This window comes from Nicotiana tabacum, chromosome 14, assembly GCF_000715075.1.
Source record: "Nicotiana tabacum cultivar K326 chromosome 14, ASM71507v2, whole genome shotgun sequence".
In the NCBI taxonomy this organism is placed as follows: Eukaryota; Viridiplantae; Streptophyta; class Magnoliopsida; order Solanales; family Solanaceae; genus Nicotiana; species Nicotiana tabacum.
Genome location: NC_134093.1, coordinates 44,116,925 through 44,129,029, shown reverse-complemented (window position 1 = coordinate 44,129,029; position 12,105 = coordinate 44,116,925). Strand labels below are relative to the sequence as shown.

General features: G+C 41.2%; 1 protein-coding gene across 1 annotated transcript; it reads right to left on the bottom strand.

Moving 5' to 3' along the window:
- Positions 1-2,989: 2,989 nt before the first annotated feature.
- On the bottom strand, positions 2,990-3,602 carry LOC142168919 (uncharacterized). The gene is made up of 2 exons (XM_075230094.1): positions 3,547-3,602; positions 2,990-3,434 (listed from the first exon to the last, which is right to left on the bottom strand). The coding sequence occupies exons 1-2, from the start codon at positions 3,600-3,602 to the stop codon at positions 2,990-2,992; spliced, it is 501 nt and encodes a 166-aa protein (XP_075086195.1).
- Positions 3,603-12,105: the final 8,503 nt, after the last annotated feature.

Here is a 12,105-nt window from a genome sequence, read left to right as displayed (position 1 = left end):
TTAGGGCAGTGAGCGGATATGAAAGCCAATAAACTTGAAGATTATGCGAACATGAAGATATAGCGAATCCCTAGAATTCAATGCAAATACTTTGTAGCCTCATAGAAACTGTCATCGTTTCATTGAAGACATCAATTTACCATAGAGACTTGCCCCTTTAAATCAAATGGGATCCAAAGTTTAACAGAACAATGGTATCTCAGCTCGATTTTCAAGTGCTGGTCGAATGAATTACATTCCATCGTATTTCATTCGAACAACGATTGGGGCACTATGTATCTTTTGAAATCATGCGACTGAACATAGAATAAAACTCTAAGCTGCCTACGTACCTCGGTGAAGAGGATCAAGTCATATCGTAGTTCAGAATGGGTGATTTTTTTATATATTTTATTTTCTTAATTATTTTTTTTTATGTCCTAACTTTTTTCTAAGCCGCCCCTTTCGAGGTTTTCAACCTAGCGGACTTTTCTTTTTATGTCCTAACTTTTGCCTAGGCCGCCCCTTTCGAAGATTTCAACCTAGCGAACTTTTTTTTTATGTCCTAACTTTTGCCTAGGCCCCTTTCGAGGTTTTCAACCTAGCGAACTTTTTTTTTGTGGGTCGTACATAGTTTAGACTCATGCGGGCCAGGAGTATAGGAACATGCAGTTTACGCTCCTGCGTTAAGGAGCGTTGCAACATCAAGGATAATACTTCTTCAAGAATTTTCCATTGATAGGGTCGATTCTCATGCCATCTGCATCAACCAGCTTGTAAGCCCCACTTCAGTAAGTTTCTTGTACGACATATGGCCCATCCCATTTTGAAGTGAACTTCCCTACAAGCTTATGGGAAGTAATAATGGGTCTTCATATGGCAAGGACTCGATCTTCTACTTGAAAGGATCTCGAGCGAACTCTTTTATTGAAGGCGCGAGACAATCGAGCTTGATAACATTCAAGACTCTATTGAGCTTCCAACCTCTTCTCATCAAGAGCCTCTAACTCTACTAATCGAAGTTGAGCATTTTCTTCATCAGTGATCCCTTCTTGAATAGCTAATTGTAATGAAGGTATTTGATGCTCGTGTGGCAAGACGGCTTCGACTCCATAAGCGAGTGAATAAGGGGTCGCTTGTGTTGGCGTGCGGTGAGTTGTCCTATATGCCCACAGAGCTTCTTCCATACGGTCATGCCAATCTCGTTTGGATTTGGAGACAACTTGTTTTAATAAGTTGTATAGAGTCTTGTTGAATGCCTCAGCTAGACCATTGGCTGCAGCATTGTACATAGAAGAGTTACGTTACTTGAAGCCAAAGAGATCACAAATCTTGTTCATCAATCTATTGTCAAATGGCTTGCTATTATCCGTTATTATGTAACGAGGAATGCCAAAGCGATATATTATGTTTACTCGGATGAAACTTGTAATGTTTTCCTTCTTTACTTCCTTAAGAGCCATAACTTCAGCATATTTTGAGAAGTAGTCAGTTGCAGCCAATATGTATAGGTGCCCAATAAAGGACTTTGGCAGTAATCCAATAACATCCAATCCCCAAGCGTCAAACGGCCAGGATGCCACAGTCGGGTGCAACACTTCATGAGGTTGATGAATAAAATTCGCATGGAATTGACAAGCCTTGCATCTTCGAGCGTAAACCAAGCAATCTTTTACCATCGTTGGCCAATAATATCCCATCCTTTTTTATACGGAAGTGGAGCTTTGGTCCAGACTTGTGTGACCCACATACCCCAGAATGTGCCTCTTGCAAAGCTTGGAGTGCTTCTTCTTCCTCTAAGCATCGCAAGAGTACTCCCTCGAATGACCTTCTGTATAGAGTATATTTGTAGTAAAGGAAGTGAGGTGCACGACAACAGATTTGAGTCTTTCTCCTCGGATTTTTTGGAAGTATCCCATAGCATAAGTAGTCGATAATAGGTTGTCGCCATTATTCTTTCTCAACTTTTATGTGTAGATCCAAGTACTTCTAGATGTGGTGATTGCTAAAGTTCGCACCGGTTCCAGCTTGTGGAAACTGCGAAGTAGCTGCTATGTCATTTGCAGACCTTGAAGCTCTCTTTTGTTTTTCTTTTTATCATTGTTCTATCATTCAAAAAGTTTTGTATTGAGGATTGACTCTATATTTGAGATTCAGTAGTGGTCATGTACTCGTTGACACCAGATCATGGGATGATTATAGCTACGTTATTGCTGTTATTTTAGATATTTTATTATTATCCCGTTGTTGAGACTTATTTAGTCCCATTATTGTTATTATTGCTATTGTTTAATTTTTGGCTTGCCTAGTAAGAGATATTAGGTGTCGTCTCGACACTATGTCTCAACATTTTTCATGGACTACTCACCATAAACTTTCCAAACGATGTTGGCATTCACCAAGGTTTGTCAAAGAATTCATCACTATTTTCAAAAGGTACTTCATGTCTTATATGATCTACAATGTCCTCCGGAAATGACTGATCCAATAATTTCTCGTTCCAACCATCACCATCCCTCTAGTCGGCCACCTCTTACAATTCTTCATTGATGTAAAAGTCTGGAGGTACTACATGATATAAAGCACCAAGTCCAGTCCAGTTATCATGCCATACATTAGTAGAACCCCTCTTCATCTCCCACCATATTTCATGCTCTACCTCTTCTCTTGCTTCTAACATTTTCCTCCATACATGTGGGCCCTCTTTAAACTGTACCACAGTAGGTAGTTCCTTTTTGCAGTATTTGTTCCACATAAAATTGGACCATAAGGATTTAGTTGTTCTGAACTTCCACCACAACATAGCAAATAAATCTCTAGACATATCAAATAAGGATCTAAACCCTAATCCACCCTCCTATGTAGGCAAACATAGGTTTTGCCATTTGGTCTCGTGCCTCCTTCTTCCTTCCTCATTTTTGATCCAAAAGAATCTAGTAAAGGTTTGGTGCAAGTGCTTCAGGATGTTGTTTTGCGGATCAAACACTAATGGAATATGAGTAGGCATACTTTAAAGTACACATGAGATAAGTGTTGTTTTTCCACCATAAGACAGAAGCTTCCCTTTCCAAGAATGAAGTTTAGCTTTCACCTTCTTAATGAGATCATCATAGTAATCTTTCCTCCTCCTTATACAAACGATAGGACAGCCAAGGTAGGTAAAAGGAAATTCAACTCTTGTGAAGCCACTAATACCTCCAACTGAATTGAACAGTGCCCCAACCACATTAAATTGCATATAGAATGAGCTCTTAGACATGTTAATTAGTTGTCCATGAGTGTGCTCATACTTTGTCAGAACCTCTACAATCATATTTGAAGAGTAAGGACCAGTAGAAACAAATATAATGGTGTCATCTGCATAAGCTAAGTAGTTCGAAGGACATGTCCCCTTTGGCATTCCATAACAAACAAACCTCTTATCTTCAAATAGCTTGTCAAAGATTTTGAAAGTACTTCAGCTGAAAGAATGAACAAGGCAGGAGAAAGAGGATCACCTTGCTTTACCCCCCCCCCCAATCGAAATGAAAAAATCCTTAGGTTTGGCCATCGATCAAAACTGAATACCAATCATTAGCAAGCATATTCCATATCAGGTCAATGAAATGCTCAGCAAATCCCATCTTCCTCAACACATGCATTAGGTACTTCTAGGGCACCCTATAATAAGCCTTGGCCATGATCAATTTAATCACAATATTTTCTGGCTTACCCCTATATCTAATATCAGTGACTATTTACCGTGTTAGAAGTATATTTTCAAAAATACTTCTACCCTTAACAAATCCTGATTGATTAGGGAAGATCAAGGATGACAGCATCTTCTCCAATATATCATGTAACACCCTAGAGATCATCTTGTTTATGAAGTTGCTTAAACTTATAGGTCTCAAGTCTGAAAAGGTTTGCACCATTGGTTTCTTTGGGAGGAGAACAAAGTTTGTATGTGTAATTAATTTTGGTAATGAGGCACCACCATAGAATACATATAGCATATTGAATATGTCTTCACCTACTATGTCACAATACTCTTGATAAAATATGCCAGTGAAACCATCAGGACCACTAGAACTATCTCTACTCAAAGCAAACACTACCCCATTTACCTCTTCTATTGTTGGAAACCTGCAAAACTCCATATTCTGATCAAAGGTCACTATAGAAGGGACATTGTCCACCAAATCAAAGTTTAGGCAGACCCTGGCGTTAGCCAGGCGTCGCCAGCCTAAGTCCAGGCAGACCCTGGCGTTAGCCAGGCGTCGCCAGCCTAAGGCCAGGCAGACCCTGGCGTTAGCCAGGCGTCTCCAGCTCCAGCGCCTGGTGTCCGTAAGGTGATGCTGAAACCCTGTTCGACTTGCCCAGCTCGCCTGCAAACTTGTTAGTACCTAAAAACAAAACAAAAAAAAGGAAAAATTCTAACTACACTAAAAAAAATCAACTACAAATTTGGTTGCCTCCCAACGAGCGCCTGATTTTGACATCATGGCACGACGCAGATAATTGCACTTAAGGCTCGCTTAACCTTGGTGGTTCGAGCAAATGAGTCACCAACACTACCTTCGCAGCTTCTATGCCCAAATAATGTTTTAACCTGTGCCCATTGACTCTAAACGTGTGAGAGTCATTTGATGCAGCAATCTCTATGGCTCCGGTGGGGTGAATCTCCACCACACTAAATGGTCCCGACCATCGTGACTTTAACTTACCCGGGAATAACCTCAACCTCGAGTTGTATAGCAATACCTTATCTCCGGGTTTAAAACTCCGCTCAAGAATATTTTTATCATGCATTATTTTCATTCTCTCCTTGTATAATCTTGTGCTCTCAAAAGCGTGGTAACGAAATTCATCAAGCTCGTGCAGCTCTGTGACTCTACTTGTGCCCGCAGCTTCTATATCAAGATTCAACTGTCGCAGTGCCCATAAAGCTCTATGCTCCAACTCCACTGGTAGGTGACATGCCTTCCCAAATACCAATTTATATGGCATCATACCAATCGGAGTTTTTGAAAGCGGTACGATAGGCCCAGAGTGCATTATCTAACTTTCTTGCCCAATCCGTTCTTGTAGCATTCACAGTCTTTGTCAAAACACTCTTTATCTCTCTGTTCGACACTTCTACTTGCCCACTCATTTGTGGATGATATGGGGTGGCAACTTTGTGACGTACACCATACTTTTCTAACAGCTTTGCGAAGGCTCGATTACAGAAGTGAGTGCCTCTGTCACTGATTATTGCCCTTGGAGTGCCAAATCGGGTGAATATCTTCTTTCTCAAAAAACCAATTACCCCCTTAGCATCATTTGTCGGGAGCGTTGCAGCCTCCACCCATTTCGACACGTAGTCCACAGCTACGAGTATGTATTTGTTGCTATATGAGCTGACGAAAGGCCCCATAAAATTGATTTCCCACACGTCAAACACTTCTACCTCTTGAATTGGGTTCATAGGCATTTTATGTCAGCAGGAAATATTCCCAGTTCGTTGGAATTCATCACAACCTTTCACCCATAAGTGTGCATCCTTAAACATTGTCGGCCAGTAGAAGCCCGATTCCAGCACTTTCGCGGCGATCCATACTCCTCCGAAGTGGCCACCATATGGTGATGCATGACAAGCCTGCAAAACAGAAGATTGGTCTATCTCGGGGATACATCTCCGGATCATGTTATCAACACAAATTCTGAACAGGTAAGGCTCATCCCAATAATACATGTGACAGTCACGAAAGAACTTTTTCTTTTGAACAGAGGAAAGGTCATAGGGAATAATATCGCTTTCCAGGTAGTTTGCAATGTCTGCATACCATGGCGCTTCCTCCAATATCACTGCTAGCAATTGTTCATCTGGGAATGTCTCAATTATATCTTCTACCTCGACTTTCTTTTCAGCTCCCTCCAACCTTGAAAGGTGGTCTGCCACTTGGTTTTCTGCCCCTTTTCTATCGCGTATCTCCAAATCAAATTCTTGTAGCAAAAGAACCCAACGGATCAAGCGTGACTTTGACTCCTTCTTTGCTATCAGGTACCTAAGTGTTGCATGGTCAATATAAACAATTACTTTTGAACCAATCAAATAAAACCTGAATTTGTCGAATGCAAACACCACAGCCAACATCTCTTTCTCAGTCACGGTATAACTGAGTTGTGCATCGCTTTGCGTTCTGCTTGCATAGTAAATTGGGTGAACCAGTTTGTCCTTCCGTTGCCCCATGACTACTCCTATAGCATAGTCACTCGCATCACATATGAGCTCAAATGGTTGTTCCCAGCTGGGTGCAACGATGATTGGTGCAGTCACCAGTCTCCTTTTCAGCTCCTCAAAGGCTAACCTGCAGTCATCAGAAAACACCAAAGAATGATCCTTTTCAAGGAGTTTACATAAGGGGTTAGCAATTTTAGAGAAATCCTTTATAAATCGCATGTAGAACCTGGCGTGCCCAAGGAAACTTCTTACTGCCTTAACTGAAGTGGGCGGTGGCAACTTCTCAATCACCTCAACCTTATCATAGTCAACTTCAATACCCTTACTGGACATTCGATGCCCCAGCACTATACCTTCTTGTACCATAAAATGGCACTTCTCCCAATTCAACACTAAATTTGTCTCTACACACCTTTTTAACACTCTTTTTAAATTGTGCAGACAGTCTTCAAACGAATCCCCCACCACAGAGAAATCATCCATAAAGACTTCCATAATATCTTCAACCATGTAAGTGAATATGGCTAACATACACCTCTGAAAGGTGGCCGGTGCATTACATAGGCCAAACGGCATTCTCCGAAAGGAAAAGATGCCATACGGGCAAGTGAATGATGTCTTCTCTCTATCCTCAGAGGCTATGAAAATCTGATTGTACCCCGAATATCCATCCAAAAAGCATAAGTGAGACCTCCCTGCCAGTCTATCCAACATTTGGTCAATGAATGGTAAAGGAAAATGGTCTTTTCGGGTGGCTGTGTTCAGTTTTCTATAATCCATACAAATTCGCCAACCGGTAACTGTACGAGTTGAGATAAACTCATTATTATCATTGGGCACTACAGTCATTCCACCCTTCTTTGGCACACACTGAACTGGGCTAACCCAGTCACTGTCAGAGATTGGGAAGATGATTCCCGCATCTAACCACTTGATCACTTCTTTCTTCACCACTTCTTTCATGTTGGGGTTTAGCCTTCTTTGATGTTCTCTGGAAGGTTTGTGCCCATCTTCCAATAGAATCTTATGCATACAAAATGTCGGGCTGATCCCCTTAATATCTGTAATGGTCCAGCCAATTACAGTCTTGCATTCCATTAACACCTGCAAAAGTTGTTCTGCCTACACATCTAACAAGCTGGATGAGATAATAACAGGTAAAGTGGATTTAGGTCCCAAGAAAGCGTACCTGAGGTGAGGAGGTAACGGTTTTAGTTCCAACTGTGGTGGCTTTTCAATTGACGGCTTAACTGGAGGTGTTTTTCTTTTTTCTAAGTGTAAGGGCTCAAATTCGAGCTCTCTTTTCCAGTACTCTCGCCCTTCAAGGACCAAAACCCACTCTGCCAAGTTTTCACCATTCATTTCTTCTAAGTTCATGAGGCATGCTGCTAGAGGGTCTTTTGCCTTCAGAGTCTCATCTTCCTCCTCCAAGATCACATCCACAGCTTCTATTAGAGAGCAGTTAGCAAACTCACTGGGTCGCCGCATAGATTTCTGCACATTAAATATTATCTCTTCATCGTTCAATCTCATCTTTAGCTCTCTAGTTTCACAATCAATTAGGGCTCTACCAGTGGCCAAGAATGGCCTTCCCAAAATTATAGGAATCTCCTCGTCAACCCGGCAGTCTAAAATGATAAAATCTGCTGGGAAAACAAACTTCCCCACCTGTACTAATACGTCATCAAGGATACCAGAGGGCCTCTTCACTGTCCGGTCGGCTAGCTGTAACAACATAGATGTGGGTCTAGCTCTTCCAATGCCTAACCTTTTGTAGATAGTCAAGGGCATCAAGTTTATGCTTGCCCCCAAATCACAAAGTGCCTTAGCAAATGCATAGTTGCCTATTGTTCATGGGATTGTGAAACTCCCTGGATCAGATAACTTCTCAGCTATGGGTCTTGTCACAACAGCACTACCTGTCTGAGTCAGTGTAACTGTGGCCAAGTCTTGAAAGTCAAACTTACGAGACATCAAGTCCTTCTTCATTTTTGCATAACAAGGCATCTCCTTTAAGGCATCAATCAATGGAATGTTTACCTGAATTTGCTTCAACATCTCCAAGAATTTCTTATATTGCTCATCTTTTTGATATTTGGCCAATCTTTGGGGGAAGGGTACTGGAGGCCGCTTCTTTAATGTGGTTTGATTTTGAACCTGCTCTGGCACTGTTTCTGTTGCCTTCTCTTGCTCTGACTCAGTTTCCTTTGCGACTTCTTTTTCTTTGCTTGTTTCGGTTGGCGCATGTTGTACCGTCACCTCTGTTAACCCTGTTGAGTCATCTATCTCGATGGGTATAGGCACAAGTGTTTCAGTAGGCCGACTTTCGCGAGCCATCTCTTGCTCCAGATCTAGGTCTCTACCATTTCATAGACTCACTGCCATAAGCTGTTTCGGGCCCTGTTCTTTTGGATTGACTTGTGTATCTGCAGGTAATGCCCCTTGGGGACGATTGTTTAGGGCCATAGAAATCTGTCCTAATTGAATCTCAATACCCTTTATCGCTGATTCATGCGAGTCTACCCTCTGTTGAATTTTTCCTGTGGACCCAATCAATTGTTGCAGCATTCCCTCAAGTTTAGTAAACCTATCATCTGGTCTCATAATCTGTTGTTGTTGAGGTTGTTGATAAGCCAGCTGCTAATTTTGCTGGATGTAGCCCTGTTGCCTTTGGTAAGGCGCAACTTGACCCATTGGTCGCATAGCTCCAGGATTGTTGTTGTTACTGTACTGCTGTTGCGCTGGTCTATATTGTTGATTATGTTGAACCCAATTCAGACTACCTTGCCTCTGTCCCCCATAGTTGGCTACATAGTTCATATCTTCATGATATTACGGGTTGTCACCTTCCGCACTCCACGAGCAAACATATGGTTGGTTAATGCATGGTGTACATAAGCCCCCATTAGTTGTGTCAACTATGTGAACCTGCTGCCTTTGGCCTGATTCATCAATCTTTTTGGTGAGGATACTCATTTGTGTCATTAGAGTGGCCACATTCTCAGCTATGGAGTTGTTTGGTTCCAACGCCACTGAGTGAACTACCGGAGTGATCGTGGAGGCTCTAGTCGTCCATCCTGAGTTTTGTGCCATCTTATCAAGTAGGATCTTGCATTCTGGGAATGCTTTACTCAGAAATGCTCCACCTGCTGAAGCATCAACATTGGCCTTTAAGCTGTCAGCCAGTCCCATGTAGAATCTCCGCCGCAACATCTGATCTAGAATACCATGATGTGGATACTTAACCAGCATGCCCTTACCTCCCATGTTTCTTGTAGTGATTCTGTTGATCTCTGCCTATAGCTTAATATATCATCAATCTGTTGGGCAGTTTTATTTGGTGGGTAGAATTTGTTCAACAATTGCTTGACTAATTCCTCCCAAGTAGTGATGGAATTTATGGGGAGTGAATTAAGCCAAGTCTGAGCTTCTCCTGTCAGCGAGAATGGGAACAACAAAAGCTTTATTACGTCCGGTATTACGTTAGGTTGCCTTTGCATTAAACATATTGACATGAAATTCTTCAAGTGCTGCTGAGGATCTTCAATGTGTGACCCTGAGAACAGTCCCTTGTTCTGCAACAAATGTAGCATGTTATTTGTGATTTGGAATGATTCTGCTTGTATCTGAGGGACTGCAATTGCGATTGCCAGATTGTCGGCGGTGGGTTGTGCCCAATCATATAATGTTGTTTCTGGTACAAGAGGCACCACACCCCGAATGTTTGGTTCATTCTCATTGTTTTTGTTGTTTATTGGATTTTCTATTCCGTCCGCCATGTTTGGTTCGATTTGTTCTCTCGAGTTTCGTTGTTGTTTGCTTCTCTTGTTTGCACGATTTAGTGCCTTGAAAACTTTCTCATGATCTGATATCACTTCAAGCAATTCACTAGTTATTGAGGAATTCCTAGGCATGCACCTATAACGCCCAAGACTACAAACGTTAAAATTTCAATGTATTTGGTTTAAAATGGGAAAATTGACTACACTAAGAATTCTAGCACTTCTTTTAGCTGTAATTAATACCGTTAACTCCCCGGCAATGGCGCCAAAATTTGATAATGCCCAACTATGCCTTATAAAAAGGACTAAGCGGTCGTTGCAAATATATTCCGGCTAATAAGTTCGGAGTCGAATCCCACAAGGAATTAACCTATCAAACACAGCTACTAGACTCGCAAAAATTCACACAATCAATCTTCAGAAATATTTAAGTAACATATTGGGTTTTATTAACTAAATATTACGTAATGAAAATGTAATAATTAACAACTAACTATGAACAGGTTGTAAACAAGAATTGGAATGATCTAAGGTTGTGATTTTCCCTATTGTCAGAATCCTTTCCGCTACGTTTCCTATAAATTTGCCTAAGTCTTCTCTACCGATCATGAGCACTCTAACTGTCGTAACTCTCTCCTGAGTAATTACCACAATTTACTAGACATATTCTCCCGAATTACGCTAGCTGGCATTAAGTACATCTCACTCAGATCGCACCAAGATTTCGTTATCCCTAATCCCACCTTTAAACCTCCGTATTGATCCCTCATATACGTTTAGGAGTGATGTTGTTCAACAACTACCTAAATATGTACTCTCTCCCGAGTGATACATACTAAATAGGCACAGCTGATTGAAGGGCCCTTCAATCAACCACAAGAATAATATAGTTGAACAAATAGAGAAAATACTACGGCAAATCTATATTAACGTAACAAGAAAATCATCCTTTAATAGGTTCCATCAAAGCCCTAGATTAGAATTTTAGCTACTCATACTCATAGTAACAATATCCCAAAAATTTTGCATGATTAAAATACAGAGTAAAGATGAAAAGATGTAGAAATAATGATTCTAACTCCAAGGGGTGATTCCACCAGCTCTTCTTGCCTCTAGCTGCCCAAAAACGTGGCTGCTGGAAAAAAAAAACCTCCAAGTGGTGTTTTTAGGTCTATTTATATGTGTAGAAGAAACCCTAAACGTGTGGGCCGAGTCTTAGTCAAACCCGGAACGAATTAAGTCTTCAAAAGTCGGATTGGACTTGGCCTCAGGCCTGGCGTCGCTAGCCTAACGCCTGAAATTTGGCTGGCCTCGCCAGGCTAAAGCCTGGTCCAGCCTGGCCTTAGGCTGGCCTCACCAGCCTAAAGCCTGGTCCAGCCTGGCCTTTGGCTGGCCTCGCCAGGTGTCTCCTTTTCACTGTTCTCGAGCACACTTTCAACGTTTAAGTATCCATTTTGCTCTACTTTCATCTCCAATTCACCTACACATAAAATAGACTCCATTATGTATAAATAAAGTATAATTTATCATTAAAGCATGTAAAATGCAAGGCACATAATGTACGAAACTATGGAATTATAGCCACATATCAAAGGCCAAATTGTTATGTTAGGTTTTCTTACTCATGGAACTTTGCAAAGCTTATGGAAGAGCCGTTGTTCGAAGTCCAAATTACAATAAGGTTCATATTATTTTTTTTAAGAAAAATTGGAGTGGTAAATTATATAGGAGGGGAAATATTTAGAGCAAAAAATAAATTGGAGGGAAGAGAAAAAATAAAAACAAAACTTTTGCGGGCTATTCTCTTGAATTTCCGCTAAACATATACTTATTGCTGACTAATATTATTTGGCCACTAATATTTTACCTTTACTATATACTTTAGCGGCAATTAAGCTATTGCCACTAAATAATTGCCGTTAAAACCATCTTTTGTTGTAGTGGTTGGGTTCCCTGACGTGGTACACTGCTCGGTAAGTCTGGGTCATTTCCTCTTGAGATGACCTAAGTCTCCACACTCAAAGTAACCCTTCCTCTAGCGAGGTTACTGGCTCTCTGACTGTCCATGAGAACCTGAATAATCGCTCGAAGAACCCATAATGGATAAATACAATGTGAACTTTGTGTTGGCAATGCACT